The sequence below is a fragment of the Schistocerca piceifrons genome, chromosome X, assembly GCF_021461385.2.
Source record: "Schistocerca piceifrons isolate TAMUIC-IGC-003096 chromosome X, iqSchPice1.1, whole genome shotgun sequence".
NCBI classification, from domain to species: Eukaryota; Metazoa; Arthropoda; class Insecta; order Orthoptera; family Acrididae; genus Schistocerca; species Schistocerca piceifrons.
The window spans coordinates 26,655,162-26,675,516 of NC_060149.1; the positions used below are offsets into that span (position 1 = coordinate 26,655,162).

Sequence of the window (20,355 nt, forward strand, 5' to 3'; positions counted from 1 at the left end):
CAAGTGATTACAATATTATTATTTCATAAAGACAGCTCACAGTTGACCCTTGGATACCGTATGATCTTCAACTCTACCTAGATGTAAGGAAAATAGTAATTTATAAAAATGACATTATTGATCATAAGTAAGATGTAAACAAGATTCGCTATTCACAATATTCACAGGTGCACTGAAAAAAGCAAACTTGTTGTGCAGAAATCTCTAAATACAAGCTAATTGGGTTTACATTGTAGCTAGTGGAACTGATTTCTTATAAAACATTAGTGAATGTTTACTAAGAGTTCTATACATAATCATGGAACAATAGCCAGTGTGGAAAAATAAACAAAAAGCTCAAATTGGCATATTCTATTGGGGACTAAAACTTGATAATAAATTGCTCAAGGACATGAAAAAATTACTAAAATAAATCTGTTTAAAAAGACAACTAAACATACTATTCAGTTAAAGATTACTTTGAGGACTCAGAGTAGGGGTGCGAAAACAATGACAACAACAACAACAACAACACCCTCTCATGTTACAGTACACGATCACAATGTTACACTTTTACAAGAAAATGTGTCAAGAACTACAGTGTATGATAGTAATGTCTTGTCATTTCCCTGAGTTCAGCATCTCACTCATATCATATTTCAAGTTATACAATTAAAATTACGTATGACCAAAATAACATTGTACAAAAGAGACCAACCAAATGATACAGTGCATTTGTTAAAACACTGACTTCACATTGTTCACCCTCTTTGTCCAGCCGTCTCGATTTAGGTTTTCATAAACCATTTCAGGAAAATACTGGATGGTTCCTTTAGCAGTGCTGTGGCTGATCACTTCTCCTATCATCATAAAACATATCTATATATACTGTATGTGTGTGCGTGTGTGTGTGTGTGTGTGTGTGTGTGTGTGTGTGTGCGTGTGCGTGTGTGTGTGTGCGTGCATGCTAGAACTAATTTGTTCATTGTATTATGATGATGATGATGACAAACCCGAAAATGAGACAATCTTTGGGTTCATAAATAAATACAAGGAATCAGCGAAACAGTGATTTGTGTTGACAGGTTACATAATGAAAAAGCCTGCAAACATCTCTGGAAGTGTGCAGTAGAACATCATGCATTCTTCAGATTAAGAGTTCCTGTGAAAGGTCCATCAGCTAGACAGAACTTTTTCAGAATGGGCTCTCGATTTAGATACAGGTAATGGTAATAAATTTTCTTTTGTGCATTCATTGTTTTTATAAACCTCAGTGACATTGATCTTTGTACTTAATCATTTATTTCAGTGGAAAGACCGAGTTTCAGACAACTCAGCTTAACAGAGCAAGACGAACTGTGCAGTTTGAACGCCGCCCGAGTCAGCGCTATGCTCGGAGACAATCTCACATTCTGAAAGAGCGTCAGAAGTAAGCTGTCATTGTTCTGTACTGTTCATATATTAATTATGCCCATCTTTCCTCTTGTGGAAGGTGGTAATACTTTCACTTTCATAAATTATTTTTGGATACTTTATGTTGATGTAACAATATTAAGTAAACAGCAATAATAAATTTCAAACAGTGTAACTGTTATGCTTAAGAGACTATTGATTCTGTTTTTACTACTTGAATGATCTTGTTTGTTAAGAGCACAATAAATAAGAAAAGGTCTAGATAGAATAGGGTTGAATGCACGCACATGTGGATATGAATATGTAAAGAGGATGTTGTCAATATAACATTAGTTATTAGAGAGCTGCAGAGCAAAAGATGAGAAGATTGCAAATGACATAAGATGGGGTAGGCTGGTACTCCAGACTTGGCAGTCTCAAAGAGATTTACTAGAAGCTGGCTAACTGAGTAAACACAAAACCAAAACACTGTATATTTGGAAATTAAATAGGTGAGCTATGTAAACAGGGAGTGTAGAGCACTGGCAAAATAATTTTGCTAAAAAAATGGAAATGTCGTGTGGCTAGGGCCTCCCGTCGGGTAGACCGTTCGCCTGGTGCAGGTCTTTCGATTTGACGCCATTTCGGCGACCTGCGCGTCGATGGGGATGAAATGATGATGATTAGGACAACACAACACCCAGTCCCTGAGTGGAGAAAATTTCCGACCCAGCCGGGAATCGAACCCGGGCCCTTAGGATTGACAGTCTGTCACGCTGACCACTCAGCTACCGGGGCGGACAATAATTGTGGTAATACCAGTTGTAGAGATAGTCCTGATAGGTTAAAATATATACAAAGAAAATTATCTCCAAAGTGAAACCACAATATTATGTACAAAAGAAAATAATATACAATTTGTATGTACCAGGAGGAATACACAGCAGAATGAAGCACATGTACTGCTATCCTGCACCCCCCCCCCCCCTCACACACACACACACACACACACACACACACACACCTAATTCAGATATTTTTAATTGTATCTTACTTTGCTTCCAGGAATCCTGCAGCAAATGAAGACTCAAATTTAAAGCAAAATGAGTGTGGCAATTCTTCTCTTTATGACTCAACTGTATCAGGAAAAACAGAAAATGTATCTGCACTCATCAATACAAGGGATGAGCCTGCAACAGATTTCCAATCAGTGGGCATTTCAGCCACTACTGCTGAAATTACAGTGCAGTCTGCAGATGTAGCAAAACCTAAAAATAGTGCAGGTAATAAACTGGTTTATTCTTTGTGTATATTACTACTAGCATTAAAGTAATTTTGAGCAATCGTATCCCCATGACAAAGGTTTTTTCCTAGATTCAGAGTTTTTATGTCTGATATTTGTAACGGAACAAAAAGTCACCAACATTTTACTTTCATTTCTGTAATTATGTAAAATTCTTTACTTTTATCCATCTTCAAACCAATGGACCATTTGCACTGCACTACTATTAAAGTTGTGTTAGCTCTCGTATTTTGCAAGCTGTTTTGTCTAGAAGTGTTCACTTGGCCTTGCCCTTTTATCCTAACTGTTTGTTGCTTTAAGCCACTCCATTGTCAGTGCTTTCATAGTTCTCACTATTTCAACCTCATCTTCTCTTACTTTCATGTTATTTCTTTTCTAGCCATTCGTGCGTTGCGATTTTGCAACTTATAATTTCCTACCTTTCTGTAGTTACTTCACTTTTAATTTACATTTCCAATAAATTATGGCCAGAATCCACATCTGACCCTGGAAATGTTTTGCAGTTTAAAATCCGTTTTTGAAAACCTTGTATTCCCATTATATAATGTATATCAAACCACCTGGTGTTTCTTGGTCTCTACCACATATACAAACTTCTGTCATGATTTTCAGCTTGAAAATCTTCAATAGTTAAATTGTGCTCTGTGCAAAATTCTACCAAGCAGCTTCCCTTTCACTCCTTTCTTCCATCCAAGTTCTCCTATTAGTTTTGCTTCTCTTGCTTTTCCTGCTATCAAATTCCAGTCCTCCATCACAATTAAAACTTCTTCTCCCTTAACACAGTGAATAACTTCTTTTAATTTATCATACTTTCCTTTCAGTTTTTCCATACTCTGAAGAACTAGTAGGTATATAATACTTGTACTATTGTGCTGGGCACATAGCCTAGTGCCTATCTTAGTTGTGATGATTAGTTTATTTATATTCATATTTTCATTATTAGACATTTAATTGTTGTGGTCTTCAATCCGAATACTGGCTTGATGCCGCTATCCATGCTACTCTACCCTGTGCAAGCCTCTGTATCTCTGCATAGCTATTGAAACTTATGTATATTTGAACCTGCTGTACAGATTCTACCCTACACACTTCCTTCCATTACCAAACTGACAACTCCTCGATGTCCCTGAATGTGTCCGATCAACCAACCCATTCTTTTAGTCAAGTCGTGCCGCAGATTTCATTTTGCCCCAGTTCGATTCATTACTTCCTCATTAGTTATTCAATGTACCCATCTAATTTTGAACATTTTCCTGTGGGATGACATTTCAAAAACTTTTGTTCTGTTCTTGTCTAAACTACTTGTCAGACGTTTTTCACTTTTGTAAAAGACTACACTGGGGGAGTACAAATACCTCCAGAAAAGACTTCCTAACACTTAAATTTTTTCTCAGTGTATGCTTTTCTTAATATCGCCAGTGTTCATTATTTATCCTCTCTACTTTGGCCATCATTAATGATTTTTCTGTACAAATAGGAAAACTCGTCAACAACTTTTAGTGTCTCATTTTCTAATCTAAGTCCCTCAGTATTCCCATTTATTTTGACTCCATCCCATTACCCTTGTTTTGCTTTTGTTGAAACTCATCTTATACTTCCCTTTCAAGACACTGTTTGTTTCAGTCAACTGCTCTTCCAAGTCATTTTCTGTCTCTGACAAAATTACAGTGTCATCTAGAAACTGCAAAGTTTTTATTTCTTCTTCCAGAACTTTAATTCCATTTCCAAATTTCTCTTTGGCATCCTTCACTTCTTGCTCAGTGTACAGATTGAATAACATCAAGCACAGTCTGAAACTGTCTGACTCCCTTCTCAACCACTGCTTCCCTTTCATGTCCTTTGACTCTTATCTCTGCAGTCTGATTTCTGTACAAGTTGTAGATAAATTTTGCACCCTGTATTTTACCTCTGCTACCTTCAGAACTTCATAGAGTGTATTCCAGTCAACATGTTCAAAGTCTTTCTCTAAATCTACAAATGCTATAAACAAAGGTTTGCCTTTCTTTGGTCTACCTTCTAAGATATGTTGTAGAGTCAGTATGGCCTCACATGTTCCTACATTACTCTGCAACTCAAACTGATCTTCCCCAAGAACAGCTTCTACCAGTTCTCTCATGCTTCTATAAATAATTTGTCAGTATTTTGCAACCATGATGGATTAAACTGACGATTCAGTGGTATTCACACCTGGCAGTACATGTCTTTTTTTGGAATAGGAACTATTACATTCTTCTTGAAGTCTGAGGGCATTTCGCCTGTCTGGGATATCTTACACACAGTACAATTCTACTCTTACAATTTTTCTGTGATTTATGCTTTATGAAAAAATGTTCTTGGAGAAAAATCTGATATAATTGACATTAAATGATGCTGACATGGCATTGGAATTCGAATAGTGTTTACAGACATTATGTGGTTCACTTTCATGCAGGGCACTCTGCTCAGCAGGTCTGAATTGTGAAAATCGGAACAGTTTGTGCTTTATCTCTTATCATTGCTCGGTATGGTGGCTGGTGGGAGTAACTAGATTTGTTTCAATAAAGGTCTCATGACAAGTCATCACTTGTAGCGCTCATTGATACCTGTGCCTCTTTGCATTGAAGACGCATTTTGAGAATTTATTCTTGTTGTCAAGTGCAAATATTTACGTCAGTATTTTTTGTAGTCTCTCACAAACAAACAGTGTGAGTGATAGTTTGCATATGTGTGATTTTCTGCAAAACAGCCTAATGGGGGAGAGACAACACCTTATAACCTCAAAAAGATGACTTCATTCCAAGAGACACAGAACAGCGCACATGCTAACACCACACACAATATTAAATGTAAATGTTTGTGCTTGACAATGAGAGTAAATTCTCAAAAGTGTCGTGCTAAGCATTTAAAAATATTTAACTGATACAGTGTGTCATTATTTAAATAATGAATGACTGTTACAGGCTTTCCAAAAACATTGATTATGATGTATGAAATTAAATCAAGCGTTTCTCTTTCCCATACAGTTAGCAGTTACAGTTACAATAGCAGCTAAACATAATACAAAATTCAGGTTTGATGTCTATTATGTACATATATCATACGTAATTTGTGAAAATGAAAAGGAGGATTCTGTATGTAGCTTTCACCACTTAAAATGTTGTTTCTCACATTTTACATTTTCCCACCATTTTGTAAAGTCCCTTGACAAGTGTAAAAGTGGCATTTCACTGTGTTGGGTGGAATAGTTTCATCATGCCTGGATCTCCCAAGGGTCATGATAATTGGGAGTGTGTGTTGTCTACTCATGGGACATTGTTTTAACTTGGGTCTTTCAGTTCTCTTTCAAATTCTCCTCGTAATATCTCATCTCCCATCTCATCTTCATTTATTTTCTCTCCCCTTTATACAACATTGTCTTAAAGTTTATTTTCCTTTTATAGCCCTTCTGTACATTCCTTCCATCTTTCTGTTCTTTGTTTAGTATGGGCTTGCCATCTGAGCTTTTAATATTCTCTCTTCTCTAAAGTTTCTTTAATATCCTCTAGGTGGCATTTATCTGTCCCCTTTTCATGCATGCTTCTAAAGCCTTGCATCTCTGATCTAGCTGTTCCTTCTTTGCCAGTTTGCTCTTCCTGTCAGTCACATTTCTAGATGCCTGGATTGCATTTAGCCTCCTTCATTAACTGAGTTTTTATATGTTCTTCTTTCATCAGTTAGATTCAGTACATTGTGCATTATCCAAGGATTTCTGCTGGGCCATGTATTTTGAATATTTGATTCTCTGCTGCCTCACTTTCTCCTCTTACACTCTAAAATGAGAGACTGACTTTTTTAAAATCACCCTACCAGCTGTTTAACACATTGAAGTTTTGAAGACTGATCTTCAGGGTAATTTCACAAGCCTTATCGTGCCGTATGTTTCCAGTTACAGGAATGCTGCCAATTCTTATTCCTTTAAACTACTTTAAAGAATATTTTCCATATCACTGAATGCTAACATGCAAATATTCTTCCTTTTGCATCAGAGAGATTGCTGGATTTGGCATGTAAGAACACTTCCTTGTTTTTTTAGTGGACCATGAAATAAAGATAGTGCCAGATTTTACTTCTTTGTCATGTCGGAAAGTTTAACATTACAATAGTTGTGAGCTTTTGCTGAATTGTAGGCATTTTATGTTTACAGACTATATCTCTTCAAAAGTAAAACTGACAAATTTGGCAGTATCAAAGGTTACATTTCACGGCTCGTGCTTCGTAACTAAGTGACCGTGATGTCAGATCACATTACCGAGGTCACATTGTTGACAAGGCAGAAATCCCTTTCTAATTTGTTAAATGGATTATCTCGTATCACTACAAAGGAAGTTGAAAGTGCCCAAAAAAACTGATCTATGTACATGTTGATCGAAGGAATTGATTACTGTATGTTTACTGTCATCACATGACACCAAGTGCAACCTCCATTAAATATATTCACAAATGTGAATATGGACAACTATCAGCTGTAGAATGGAATGACGACAATGAAACATTGTGCCAGACTGGGACTTAAACCTGGATTTCCCACTTACCGCAAGTGGTTGCCTTACCATTTGGTTATCCGTGCACAGCTCATGGCCAGACCCAAGCTTCCATACTGTCATCAACCGTGTGTCTACAACCTGTACTCATACATTCACTTACATATATTCCCATACAGGAAAGATACTTTACTTGAAAGTCACTCGCCTTATGTCAACGCTTAAATATGATATTGCAGTGCCTGGGGTATTCCAGTTTACAATGCAAAGTTCCTTTGGAGATGCACTCCTGGCCGTGAGTCTTGCACGACTAGCCAAATAGTAGAGCAAACACTCATGATAAGTGGGAAACAGTGGTTGATGGTCGTCCATATTTGCAATTGCAAGTACATTTAATATATTTCATGATTGCTGTAGTCACTGCAATATTGTAAGTGCAATCTGTGTGAAAGTGATAGAAATCTGAAGCTTACTTGGTCAGGTTAAGAACTGTGTAAAAACTGGATTTTAATTTGCAGAATGTTTCATGTTTATTCCCTAAAAGCAGACTTTTTCTTAAATCTAGGGGGAATACCAACAGAAATATTAGTTAAAAGTGGGATTTCCTTAAAAGCAGATTTCTTAATTCAAGGTTTTACTTTCAGAATGTTGCCCCTGCTACTACTGAAAAAGCTGCTGCTGTTGCTCTTCAGGAACCACATTTTTGTTTGACCTCTCCATAGATAACCCTCCAATGTGTTTGCACATGTGATATGACTATCTGTATCTCAGAGGCACACACAAGCCACTCCACCACCTCAAGGTCCATCGTTTGTTTGGGGGGAGGGGGGGGGGAGCAGCAACTCCTACACATTATTGTTATTTGATTATCCTATAGTCACCTGACCAGAAATCCTGTTCTACCTGCCATTGTATTTCATTAATACCCACTGTATCTAACTTCAACCTATCCATTTCTCTTTAGCTCATTCTATGCAAAGTAGAACAGAGGCCCCCCAACCATCTACAACCTGAAAGAAATTTGCACAGATGTTACTTAGAAAATAAAAATAAGCTGCACAAAATTTTTGCTCAAAATACAAACAAATCATAGTATTAAGAGGCGTCCATTGGAGGGCTGCTGAATGTTGTGCAAACTGCATGACACTTTTGGACCAATTTAGGGTGGTTTAAAATTTAAACTGCAGTGGTAGTGGTAATGTAAGAGAGATATCTGGATTAAATGCACAACTTTTAGTGCTCTTCACACTGTTAAAACTTCAAGGCTAAGTTATTTAGTGTTTTCATTTTGCGTGAGGTCAAAGTTGGAGGAAAATCAATCACCATGTTTTCAACCATTTTGTGACTGCAACAATTTTTTAACAAAGTAACTTACAAACCGTTTCATAGTTCTGGAGAAGTTACTAGTCATCGACTCTACCAACCACAGCAGATTATTTGTAAATATTCCAGATGTTATTAATACATAATCATTCTGTACAGACAGATATTCATGCAAAATACTATTGAACACAGTTTTCTGAAAACTGTCTTGCGCAGATGACATCACTTAGTTCCAGTGAGATGAATGTAGAATTATGGGCAAAGTTTAAGCAGACTGTAAATTGTCGTCTGGAAAGTTACATGCCTAGTAAGTGGATAGAGGATGGAAAAGAACCACCCTGGTTAATAACAAAATTCGGAAGATGCTGAGGAAGCAGAGGCTGTTGCACTCTCGGCTCCAAAGAGCACACACAGATGATGACAAGCAAAGTCTAGGAGAGATTTGTGCATATGTGAAAAACTCTCTGTGGAAAGGACACAACTATCACCACCGCAAAGGACACAACTATCACCACCATCACACCTTAGCAAAAGATCTGGCAGAGAACATCAGAAAATTCTGGTCCTATGTAAAATCGCGAAGTGAGTCTAAACTTCCACTCAGTCCTTTGTTGACCAGTCTGGTGTGGCTGTTGAAGATAGCAAAACGAAAGCCAAAGTTTTAAATTTCATATTCAAGAAATTGTTCACACAGGAGAATCATTCAAACATACCATCATTAGACAATCGGACAGACTCCCATATGGACGACATAGTAATAAGCATCCCTGGCATGGAGACACAACAGAAAGATTTGAAAGCAAATAAATCACCTGATCTGGATGGAATCCCCATTCAGTTTTACAAGGAGTACTCCATGGCATTGGCCCCTGACCTAGCTTATATTTATTGTGAATCTCTTGCCCAGCACAAAGCCCCAAATGACTGGAAAAAACCACAGGTGACTCCAGCATATAAGAAGGGTAAAAGAATGGACCTGCAAAATCACAGACCAATATCCTCAACTTTGGTTAGCTGCAGAATCCTTGAACTTATTCTCAATTCAAATATAATAAACTTTATGGACACTGAGAAGCTTTTGTCCATGAATCAGCATGGTTTTAGAAAGCATCACTCGTGCGAAACTCAGCTTGCCCTTTTCGCACATGATATACTGTGAACTGTGGACGAAGGGCAACAGGCACATTCCATATTTCTAGATTTCAGGAAAACATTTGGCACAGTGCTTCATTGCGCTCTGTCAACGAAGGTTTGAGCATATAGAATAAGTTTATGGCTTGAAGACTTTCTAAGTAATAGAACCCAGTATGTTGTCCTCGACTGCAAATGTTCATCAGAGACAAGGGTATTTTCAGGAATGCGCCAGGGAAGTGCGATAGGACGGCTGTTGTTCTCTATATACATAAATGATTTGGCAGACACGGTGAGGAGCAATCTGTGGTTGTTTCCTTATGAAGCTGTGGTGTACAGTAGGGTGTCAAAGTTGAGTGTCTGAAGGAAAATACAAGACAACTTAGACAAAATTTCTAGTTGATGTGAAGAATGGCAGCTAGCTCTAAGTGTGGAAAAATGTAAGTTAGTAGGAAGAATAAACCAGTAATGTTCAGTTACATTATTACTAGTGCCCTACTTGACACAGTCAACTCATTTAAATATCTGGGCGTAACATTACAAAGCGATGTGAAATGGAACAAGCATGCAAGAACTGTGGTAGGGAAGGCGAATGTTAGAGTTCGGTTTATTGGGAGAATTTTAGAAAAGAGTGGTTCATTTGTAAAGGAGACCGCATATACAGGGTTATTACAAATGATTGAAGCGATTTCACAGCTCTAGAATAACTTTATTATTTGAGATATTTTCACAATGCTTTGCACACACATACAAAAACTCAAAAAGTTTTTTTAGGCATTCACAAATGTTTGATATGTGCACCTTTAGTGATTCGGCAGACATCAAGCCGATAATCAAGTTCTTCCCACACTCGGCGCAGCATGTCCCCATCAATGAGTTCGAAAGCATCGTTGATGCGAGCTCGCAGTTCTGGCACGTTTCTTGGTAGAGGAGGTTTAAACACTTCACCATTAAGAAAAAATGTTGCTTCATCACTGGAAACAAGTTTTGCACTGAACGCATCCTCTTCCATGAGCTGCTGCAACCGTGCCGAAAATTCAAAGCGTTTGACTTTGTCATCGGGTGTCAGGGCTTGTAGCAATTGTAAACGGTAAGGCTTCTGCTTTAGCCTTTTCCGTAAGATTTTCCAAACCATCGGTTGTGGTACGTTTAGCTCCCTGCTTGCTTTATTCGTCGACTTCCGCGGGCTACGCGTGAAACTTGCCCGCACGCGTTCAACCGTTTCTTCGCTCACTGCAGGCCGACCCGTTGATTTCCCCTTACAGAGGCATCCAGAAGCTTTAAACTGCGCGTACCATCGCCGAATGGAGTTAGCAGTTGGTGGATCTTTGTTGAACTTCGTCCTGAAGTGTCGTTGCACTGTTATGACTGACTGATGTGAGTGCATTTCAAGCACGACATACGCTTTCTCGGCTCCTGTCGCCATTTTGTCTCACTGCACTCTCGAGCGCTCTGGCGGCAGAAACCTGAAGTGCGGCTTCAGCCGAACAAAACTTTGAGTTTTTCTACGTATCTGTAGTGTGTCGTGACCATATGTCAATGAATGGAGCTACAGTGAATTTATGAAATCGCTTCAATCATTTGTAATAGCCCTGTAGAATGCTGGCACGACCTATTGTTGAGTACTGCTTGAGTGTTTGAGATCTGTACCAGGTCGGATCAAAGGAAGACATCGAAGAAATTCAGAGGTGGGCTGCTAGATTTGTTACCAGTAGGTTCGAACAACACATAAATTCTATGGAGATACTTCAGCAACTCAAATGGGAAATGATTGGCGGTTGTTTTCCGTTGTCTGTTTGTGAGTGAAACAGGAAAGGAAATGACTAGTAATGGAACAGGGTACCCTTGTCACAAATGGTATAGTGGCTTGCTGATTATCTGTGTAGATGTAGATGCAGAACTCAGACCGAGAAGCAACACTTCATGAAAGTTACATTCATTAAATCTGTTTTAAGGTAATTCACTGGCTCAAATCCTTTTTTACAATTACAAAAAAAAAGAGGCCTTATGTTACTCCGAAACATCCAAATAATCAATTGTTCAAGGTGGTAAGTCAGGGCCAACATCTGTATCCATCTGTCCTACACAAAATAATTTTAATTAACCATTCATACATGATTCTTCAGCTTCTCCCCACATAATTCATGATGAAGTAATTCACGGGTGAACGCCCAGATGTCAGTGTCCAATGTGGACAACATTTCAACAAACGACAACATTGCCCTCATCAGGTGCTATGTGGTTTTATCTCCTCCCCCTCTGCTTCTGAACTGGAACTCTGTGTGAGGTTCAGACCTAGCATCTCCTCCCCCCCCCCCCTCGGCCTCCCACCCCTCCCCACCCATACTGCCAACTGATTGCTCAGTCCACACTTTGTGCCCAGTGACACATGCTAGTGGTAGTTCTGCTTCTGTTCTGCCTGCCACAATGTAACTTCATTGTGGTATATCAGTTTCATTGGCAGGGAATCGGCCGGCTAGACCCTGAACTTCTGTAGTCCAAGGTCGTCCTTCTGGATAAAGCACCACAAAATGAAATACTCAACGGCTGAATCCTCCTGAGGTTCCTTTTCTGTTTCCTCTTGTTGCTGTAGGACATGGCTCTCTTAATTTGCCATTCTGTGGAGCCATTCTTTTGGAACACCGTTCTCAGATGTTCAAGTTCTTGGTTGAGACTCTCATTGTTGGAGAGCGTGCAAGCCCTGTGTACCAGTGTTTTGAGGACTGCGCTTCTTTGCACCCAGTGGAGGCGGCTGTCAGCTTGCACCCACCTTCCCCATATGGCCGTGAACTATAGACTTTGTAACCAGCTGGCAGGAGGGGCTGGAGAGGCTGTGTGCAGACCTTGCACCCATTATGTTACAACGTTTTGAAGCTGCCTAGTAAAGTAAAATCTTATTGTAGGTTTAACAACAAAGTTGGGAACAAATATTTCAGTGTGACATTGGACACAAAAATTACTAATAGTTTGCTTATAATTATAAAAGGATGACTCACCTACAAGTTTGCACAAATGTGAGTATGGTATGGAGATGTCTGGCAGGATGTAAATAATTCAGGAATAAAGGTAACAACTCACCAAACAGTAGAGGTGTCATTGGCAGCACATAAAACATAAAACGTCACTACACATGTATACATATGTGCACATATATGTACTGTATCTCGAAAAATTATTTGTCTGTAAGACAGCAAAGTTTTCAGTCTTGTTTATGTGCCTGTTTACAACTCAGTGCCTCCACTACTCTGTGAGGCTGCCTTCACTCTTAAATTATTTATATTTGTACAAATGTACTGCTGTAAGTACCAGTATTAGACACATCTTCACACAGTTGTTTCCTGACATACTGGCTAGTATGTGCTGCAATTTAGTTGTTGGTGGCAGCTGCCAGTGATTCACCACTCTTTGAACAGCAGAGTATAAATCAAGAAATAGGAAAAAAAACTGTACAACACTCTTAGAGGGAATAAAACTAATTTATTTGAGCAAAAGGGGCTTATGCCTATTCTGAATATATTTTCTTTTCTTTTCATTTGGGGTGGTGATGCACAGACATAAATAACCTTCAGGCAGAAGTAAATAAGTGTCTCCTCTTAAACTGTGGAAACTGGACTGATACTCCTTTGCCCAAAGAAGAGTGAATTGCCATAATGACCAGGCTGCCACCAGCAATTAAAACCCAGAATTTGTGAGCCAGTGTGCCCCTGGAAACTGCTGTGTTGATATGTCTAGTACATGAAGTGAAACACTTGTATGCTCAATCGATGGGTGAGTGGCAACCTGTTCGCCTTTGAATTATTTCCATCGTAGATTTCAACTGTCATAATAATTCCTAGGTCATGGTTAGATATAGATTTTTGAAAATGTTTGACAGTGGTACTTCCAAGCTAATTTCTTTTAAACCTTATCTAGAGGGTCTCCAAAAAGTAAACCCTTCTGTAGTGCAAAATACATGTCCTTTCTAGTGAAACAAACTACTTTCAGTTTTAAGCTGTCCTAAATTTGGCCAGAACTTTCTTAGATCTCGCACAACATTTTACAGATTTCTGCTGAAAGCCTCTTAAAACATTGAATTTTTTCGTATTTTGACCTAAAATTTAGAACAGCTTAGTTTTATTCTATAGAGAACATGTGTGAAAAGTTTCATTGAAATCAGAGATGCGAAGGTGTGATATGGAATGACCCATTTCAAGTTCTTGAATCAATCTACATGATTAAGGGATCTTAACATTCCCGACTCTGAACACCAGATTTGTTTGTTTCTGATGATGGCATTCTCCTGAGCAGTCACCACTCAGATATCCAAATGGAGGACTGTGGTACTTTCTGAATATTGTGCCCAGGATGATACCATCATTATTAAGTCATTCAGGAGAGATCCACATCATCTGAAAATATACTGTAGTTTCCCGTGTTTTCTGCAGTAGTGCATTACCTACATAGCCAGACCATGTTGGCTCAAGTTACAAGGCTGTATAGCTGAAAAAGCTACTGCCTTCAGTGTTAGTCTGATCCCTCTATAGATACTCCTCTGATACGGTTGCACAACCTAAATACATAATCTAAGAGTTCAAACAATACACAGAATTTTAAAAACTTCACCACAGTTCAAATGCAAACATTTTAGATAAGGTTTTGCCATGGCTATTATGAAACAGCAATTGAAAGTACACCCCGCAGTAGCCAGTCACATTTATTATTTCTAATATGCATTTCAGATGGTTGAACATCTTTTGATTTGTGTCAATTTATAAGGTGCATATGTATGATTTTTGGTTGCTCTATGGCACTATCTGATAGCAGAGGATAGGAAACAAAATACTATTTTAGTGCAGCGCCCAAAGTTATGTGAAAGATGTAATTGTATATTTGCACAGTAATATAAATTTGAATACCTTTCAGTGGTCACAGGATCCTTTTCCTGTCATGTTTGTATCACATACACTTTATAAACGCTGAACTAATAAAGATGGTGTATTAGCAGCTAACAAGTACAAAGAACATATAACAATAATAATGTTGGCAACAGTGGCACATTTATATAATGTTTTTAATATTATATTAAGTTACCATATAGCTTCGAATCCAAGACTGCTCCAAGAGCAAGATGACCCCTGTTGATCAACAAGGGTTTACAGAAAAACGCGTGTGTGTGTGTGTGTGTGTGTGTGTGTGTGTGTGTGTGTGTGTGTGTATATATATATATATATATATATATATATATATATATATATACGTTTATTTTGAAAACTTACAAATCGTTGCCTTATTACAGGTAACTGAAGGAGACAGTTAGAGTACTGGTACACAGAAAATAAGATCAGATAAAGACATCCCTTAGTCAGATATAGATGCCACTAAGTCCTCTCCTCTTGGAATGGTTGACAGAATCTGCAGTGTCTTTCACTGTCATGGTTATCTTGCATTTTTCCCCATGGCAATGCATTTGTTACCCAGCACTTCTTAAAGCCATTCACAACTGATGCACTGGATATGAGTGTTCAAGTGGTGTGGATCCATTCTGCAATTGGTGATACTGAAGGCTTTATCAGCTTCCCAGTAGGGGCCTGGATTTGACCAATTTGAAGTAACCAACTGTTGTACAGCTGCTTCATATGGTCTTTAAATGGCTTATTCATCACAACATCCAACACTTGCTGCGAAGTCATGCCTGTTGGAATGACAAGAAGATCTTTGTTTAATTTCAGGATTTCTGCCTTCACTACTGGTGTCAGATGCCCGTTGAAAGCATCAACACCCCACAATTCTTAAGAAGAGCTCCTGGCCTCTTGCTCTAGACCGTACAGAGCCAATCTATAACCAACTCATTGGTCACCCACCCTTTTCCTCTGGAATGGAATATGACACCAGACAGCAGCTTACCTTTGGCTTAGTTTTATAATTGAGGGTGATGTAGGGTCACATCTTTGTTCCATCAGCAAAAACATGCATCACATTGATTTATGATTTGTCATTGCCCGTATTGTGAACCATTATACTTTTGGCACCTTGCTCCTTAAATGTTATACTGAATGGCATGTCGAAGTAAACAGGAGTCTCGTCGGTGTTCCAGATTTGCCCTTAGAGGTAAGTAAGTTCCCTCATCAGTCTTATAAAGTCTCACTAATACTCGACCAACTTCTCCAGGCACAATGCTGGAAGACAGTGAGCAAGGGATGTTTGACATCGCAGCACAAGTCTATTGCATCCTGTCATCCTTATACACCACCCAGAGCCGGCTGTAAACTGGACACAGTGTTCCTGTGCTAATTTACATGCTTTATTTTCTGCGATATCATAGGAAACTGCCATTCCTTCTTTGTTTCTCGCACACAAATGCCACTACTTCCATTTCAATATTTTTCAAAAATTATCCTTCATTAGACACTGAAGGCTTTCCTAATCTAAAGTGCATTTTTCAGGTGTCCTTTGTCCTTTTGCCACCTTCAGAGATTGGCTTCTGTGACTCCATACTCCCTCACCTAAGTTGCACAATTATTTGCTGCTTCTGCATGGTGAACAACCACTATTTAAAATTTGAATCATAGTAATGTCTGTATCCTGCTGAAAAATTCGGTGGCAAATAGTAGAGTTACAAAACTTCCTGACAGATTAAAACTGTGTGCCCGACCGAGACTCGAACTCGGGAAGCTCTAGGTTCTATTCAGTAAAGAAAAAAAAAATCTCCACGTTGTATGCTGCAAATGCAAGGCGACCCCTTACTTTTTGGTACAAAATTTTGATAAAAAACCTTACCTTGGATTCGGAGACATGCAGTAATATTGATGGCTTCCCCTCTTCCCTACACAGTTACTAAGTATTTAATTAGTTACTTAGTTACTTATATGTTTCCGTGATGATTTCTAAATAAACACTTGTCTGGCATGATGATGAAATCTAATAGATACAGATTCACCCACCCCTGAAGTTTGCATGCTCTGTCAGCTTTGGGGAAGGCTGGCTGACGGCTCAGAGGAAGGCAGCGCATATGTGAGGATGGAATGTAGGAGGTAGAGGCAGCAGGTGCATGAAATTGGAATAGGACACATGAGCACTGGAGCTGGCGAGGTCTTGCTGCGAACAATGGCGATGAAGTGATGTCGGGGATTGGGAGATCGTGATAGAACATTGGAAGGGGAGACGCAACTGTGGCCTCTTCTTCCTGCATTCTTCTGATCTTGCACATCGCAAACCTGCTGGCTTTCCCTAAACTGCAGACCACCCTCCCACCACCCTCCCTCCTGCACCATGTCTCTTTTCCTCACTTCGCCCACCCCACACAGCTCATGACCCCAATCTACATGCCTAATTGCAGCCTCAGTATTGTGCATTCAGCCAGCACAATGTAACTGTAAAGGAGGGGGAAGGATTCATTCGAAAGCTAGTGTTCCATTTATTCCTAAGTTATTTACTTTCCATGCCTTGTTTATATCATTGGCAGATATAATCCATACATTAATCAGTTATTTCTTGGATATATGATGCAATAGAGGTAAGTTTTCATAGAACTTTGAACTGCTATATTAACCACTGACTTTAGCATTGGTCAGTACATCCCCACATCAGTACTCTAATAAAAGCATCCATTTGCTATTCTTTATATGTACCAATTGTAGAAGTACATCTGTAAAAACACAACAGAAGCCATAAGCTTACTCACAATAAAAAATAAATAAATAAAAATAAACTGGGAATTTATGCTTAGCAACCCACAACACTATCATAATCCTGCCCCACCCACCCCCGTGCTATCTCTCTCTCTCTCTCTCTCTCTCTCTCTCTCTCTCTCTCTCTCTCTCTCTCTCTAACTTACACACACACACACACACACACACACACACACAAAATCAACTTGTTCATTATAATTATTAAAATGTTGTGTAAATTATTATTTTTATTTGTTCTTTGTACTAATGAGCTCCTAATGGTCTATGTTTGCTTAGTTCAGTGTATATGATGTAAATACAACAGGAAAAAGGAAAAGAATCCTGCAGCCACTGAAAGGCATTTATAATGTAATGTTATGTTTATTGGTTCCATAGACGATATACCGGTGGTTATAATTAAAGTACAGCTACTCACAGATGTCCAGTGTAGGCTGTAATTATCGTATGACAGTGAAATTGGGTAGATATTCTAATGCATTCTACATCTACATATGCGTACATACTTCAGGAGCTGCTGTATGGTAAGTGGCAGAGTGTACCCTGTACCACTACTAGTCATTCCTTTCCCTGTTCCACTTGCAGATAGAGCCAGGGAAAAATGACTTGTCTGTATGCCTCTCTATGAGTCCTAATTTCGCATATCTTATCTTTGTGGTCTTTATGCGAAAGGTATGTTGATGGCAGGAGGATTGTTCTGCAGTCAGCTTCAAGTGGCGGTTCTGTAAATTTCCTCAACAGTGTTCCTCAAAAAGAACATCACCTTCCCTCCAAGGATTCCCATTTGAGTTCCCGAAGCATATCCATAAAACTTGCATGTTGTTCAACCTACTGGTAACAAATCTAGCAGCCCGCCTCCGAATTGCTGTATGTCTTCCTATAATCTGACCTGGTACAGATCCCAAACACTTGAGCAGTACTCAAGAATAAGTTGCACTAGTGCCAGGTATGGGGTCTGCTTTACAGATGAACTTGATTTTCCTAAAATTCTCCCAATAAATTAAAGTCGATCATTCACCTTTCTTACCACAATCCTCACATGCTCATTCCATTTCATATCGCTTTGCAACATTATGTCCAGATATTTAAACAAAGTGACTGTGTCAAGCAGGACACTAGTAATGGTGTATCCGAACAATGCGGGTTTGTTTTTCCTACCCATCCACATTAATTTACATTTTTCTCCATTTAGAGCTAGATGTCATTCATTACATCAATTATAAATTTTGTCTGTGTCATCTTGTCTCATCCCACAGTCACTCATCTTAGACACCTTCCCATGTACAACATCAACAACAAACAACCGTAGATTGCTGCCCACCCTGCCCACCAGATCATTGATGTGTATAGAAAATAATAGTGGTATTATCACACATCCCTGGAGCAATCCTGAGAATATCCTTATCTCTGATTTGTTATTGCAGAACCAGTTTACACTGGACAAAATACTAGTTCCAGTTTGGCTAACAAGTGCAAATCTGGGAATGTGAATGCAAGAAAGAAATATAGAAATTTTTCCATGTGTAATGGATTAGGAATGGAACATGGGCAGGAAAGTTCAAACAAGTGAGAAAGCATTAATGTTGGTTTTATTATTAAGTGCCACTTACACAGTTTGGTCAGTATGAGCACCAGAGACATTGACAAGATGATGCATCCATAAAATGACGTTACCACCAATTGCTCGCAGCAGTTCCAGTGGAATCTCAGCAGTTTGTTCCTCTATGTTGGCCTTCAGATCATCAGGTTGAGACCGAACGTGTCCCTGGAAAATGCATTCTTTATGATATCTCCAGAGCAAAAAGTCACATGGTTCAGACCAGGTGATCTTGCAGGCCATGCATCGGGAAAACCTGTAGAGGTGATAAGTTCATGGAAGGTTCCATTAAGTAGATCTTTTTCCTTGAGGGTTCAGCATTCATTTGCTGAGTACAGGCTCAATGACCCCAATGTTTCTAAGCTGGGGAATGGTAAGTGCTGCCAGTACTATGTCACTGTAAGCTCTGGCCATGCTTCAGTGACCACAGTGTTGCACGGCAGTGGAACATTGTATGCCACAGGGAACGGGGATCTTGGCTTGATCACCCGAATCACAAGGATGGTATAAACCTCTACAACAAAAACCCTCAATCTCAAGGTGTGCTGTGCGCTGATGAGATGCATGGATATTGAGGAGGAACAGTCATTAGTGGGCAACTTCTGAGGAACGTATTGCACCTCAGTTGTGTAAGGCTTACCTAGGCACAAAGGTCTCTGCCTAGGTGGACTTGTATTTCCCTAGCTGCTTGTGGGACCTGCATGGATCCTTCGAAATCTTCCCTTCCTCCCACCAGCGGAAAAGGTGGGTCCACTGGTGGGTACCAACACCCACTCATACGAGAGGGCTCATATAGCCAGTCCTTCGGACTTGGGGATTACACAGAATCTTTCAGTATCAGGTAACAGAATAAATGCTGGTGCCCAGAATGTGTTTCTTATAGTTAAATGGAAAGAGGGGAGCTTCAAGAAAGTTTTGCCTTTTTACATACAAAAAAAGTTGAGAGGGAATTGCTGGAAGTTTAAAATTTGTCAAGCGCTTGCGAAACGGGACCCTGGTAAAAGAAACATCCAGTTCCCAACAAGTGAAGAACTTCCAGAAAGCCCAGTGTCTCGGGGAGTATACAATAGAAAGTGAACTGCATACATCTTTCTGCTCTCCAGCCCTTGCAGACTCTGTTTAGTGGGAGATCATTGATGACCTTCATTCCAGCAATCAGTTCACACTTCGCATTCACCTACTGGAGTGAACACTACTTGAAGAGAAGCCACTAAAATGGATGGTCAATGGGACTAAGTGGGTACACCTTCAATTGTAGCAAAGGTGTTCTTACTTGCAGGTATCTGGTTGACATTCCACAAAAGGAACTGAAAGTGAGTGGTCCCAGTAGGGCATCATTGAGGTGTAGAACATAATGAAACGGGTGGATGACGATCTCTTGAAATCTGGCTCTTCTGTACTAACTTGCAGCAGCATGAAGCTTTCAGAGCACGTTAAGGCTGGTTTTCTCCAACTCAATGTGTGGCC

General features: G+C 39.3%; 1 protein-coding gene across 1 annotated transcript in view; it reads left to right on the top strand.

Annotated features, from left to right (window-relative positions):
• Nucleotides 1–20,355, top strand: part of LOC124722164 (band 4.1-like protein 5) — a 147,279-nt gene that overhangs the window by 57,159 nt on the left and 69,765 nt on the right. The window contains exons 9-11 of the mRNA XM_047247366.1: nt 1,065–1,202; nt 1,289–1,408; nt 2,437–2,654. Coding sequence (XP_047103322.1) covers nt 1,065–1,202; nt 1,289–1,408; nt 2,437–2,654 — 476 coding nt within the window. The remainder of the gene's footprint in view (nt 1–1,064; nt 1,203–1,288; nt 1,409–2,436; nt 2,655–20,355) is intronic.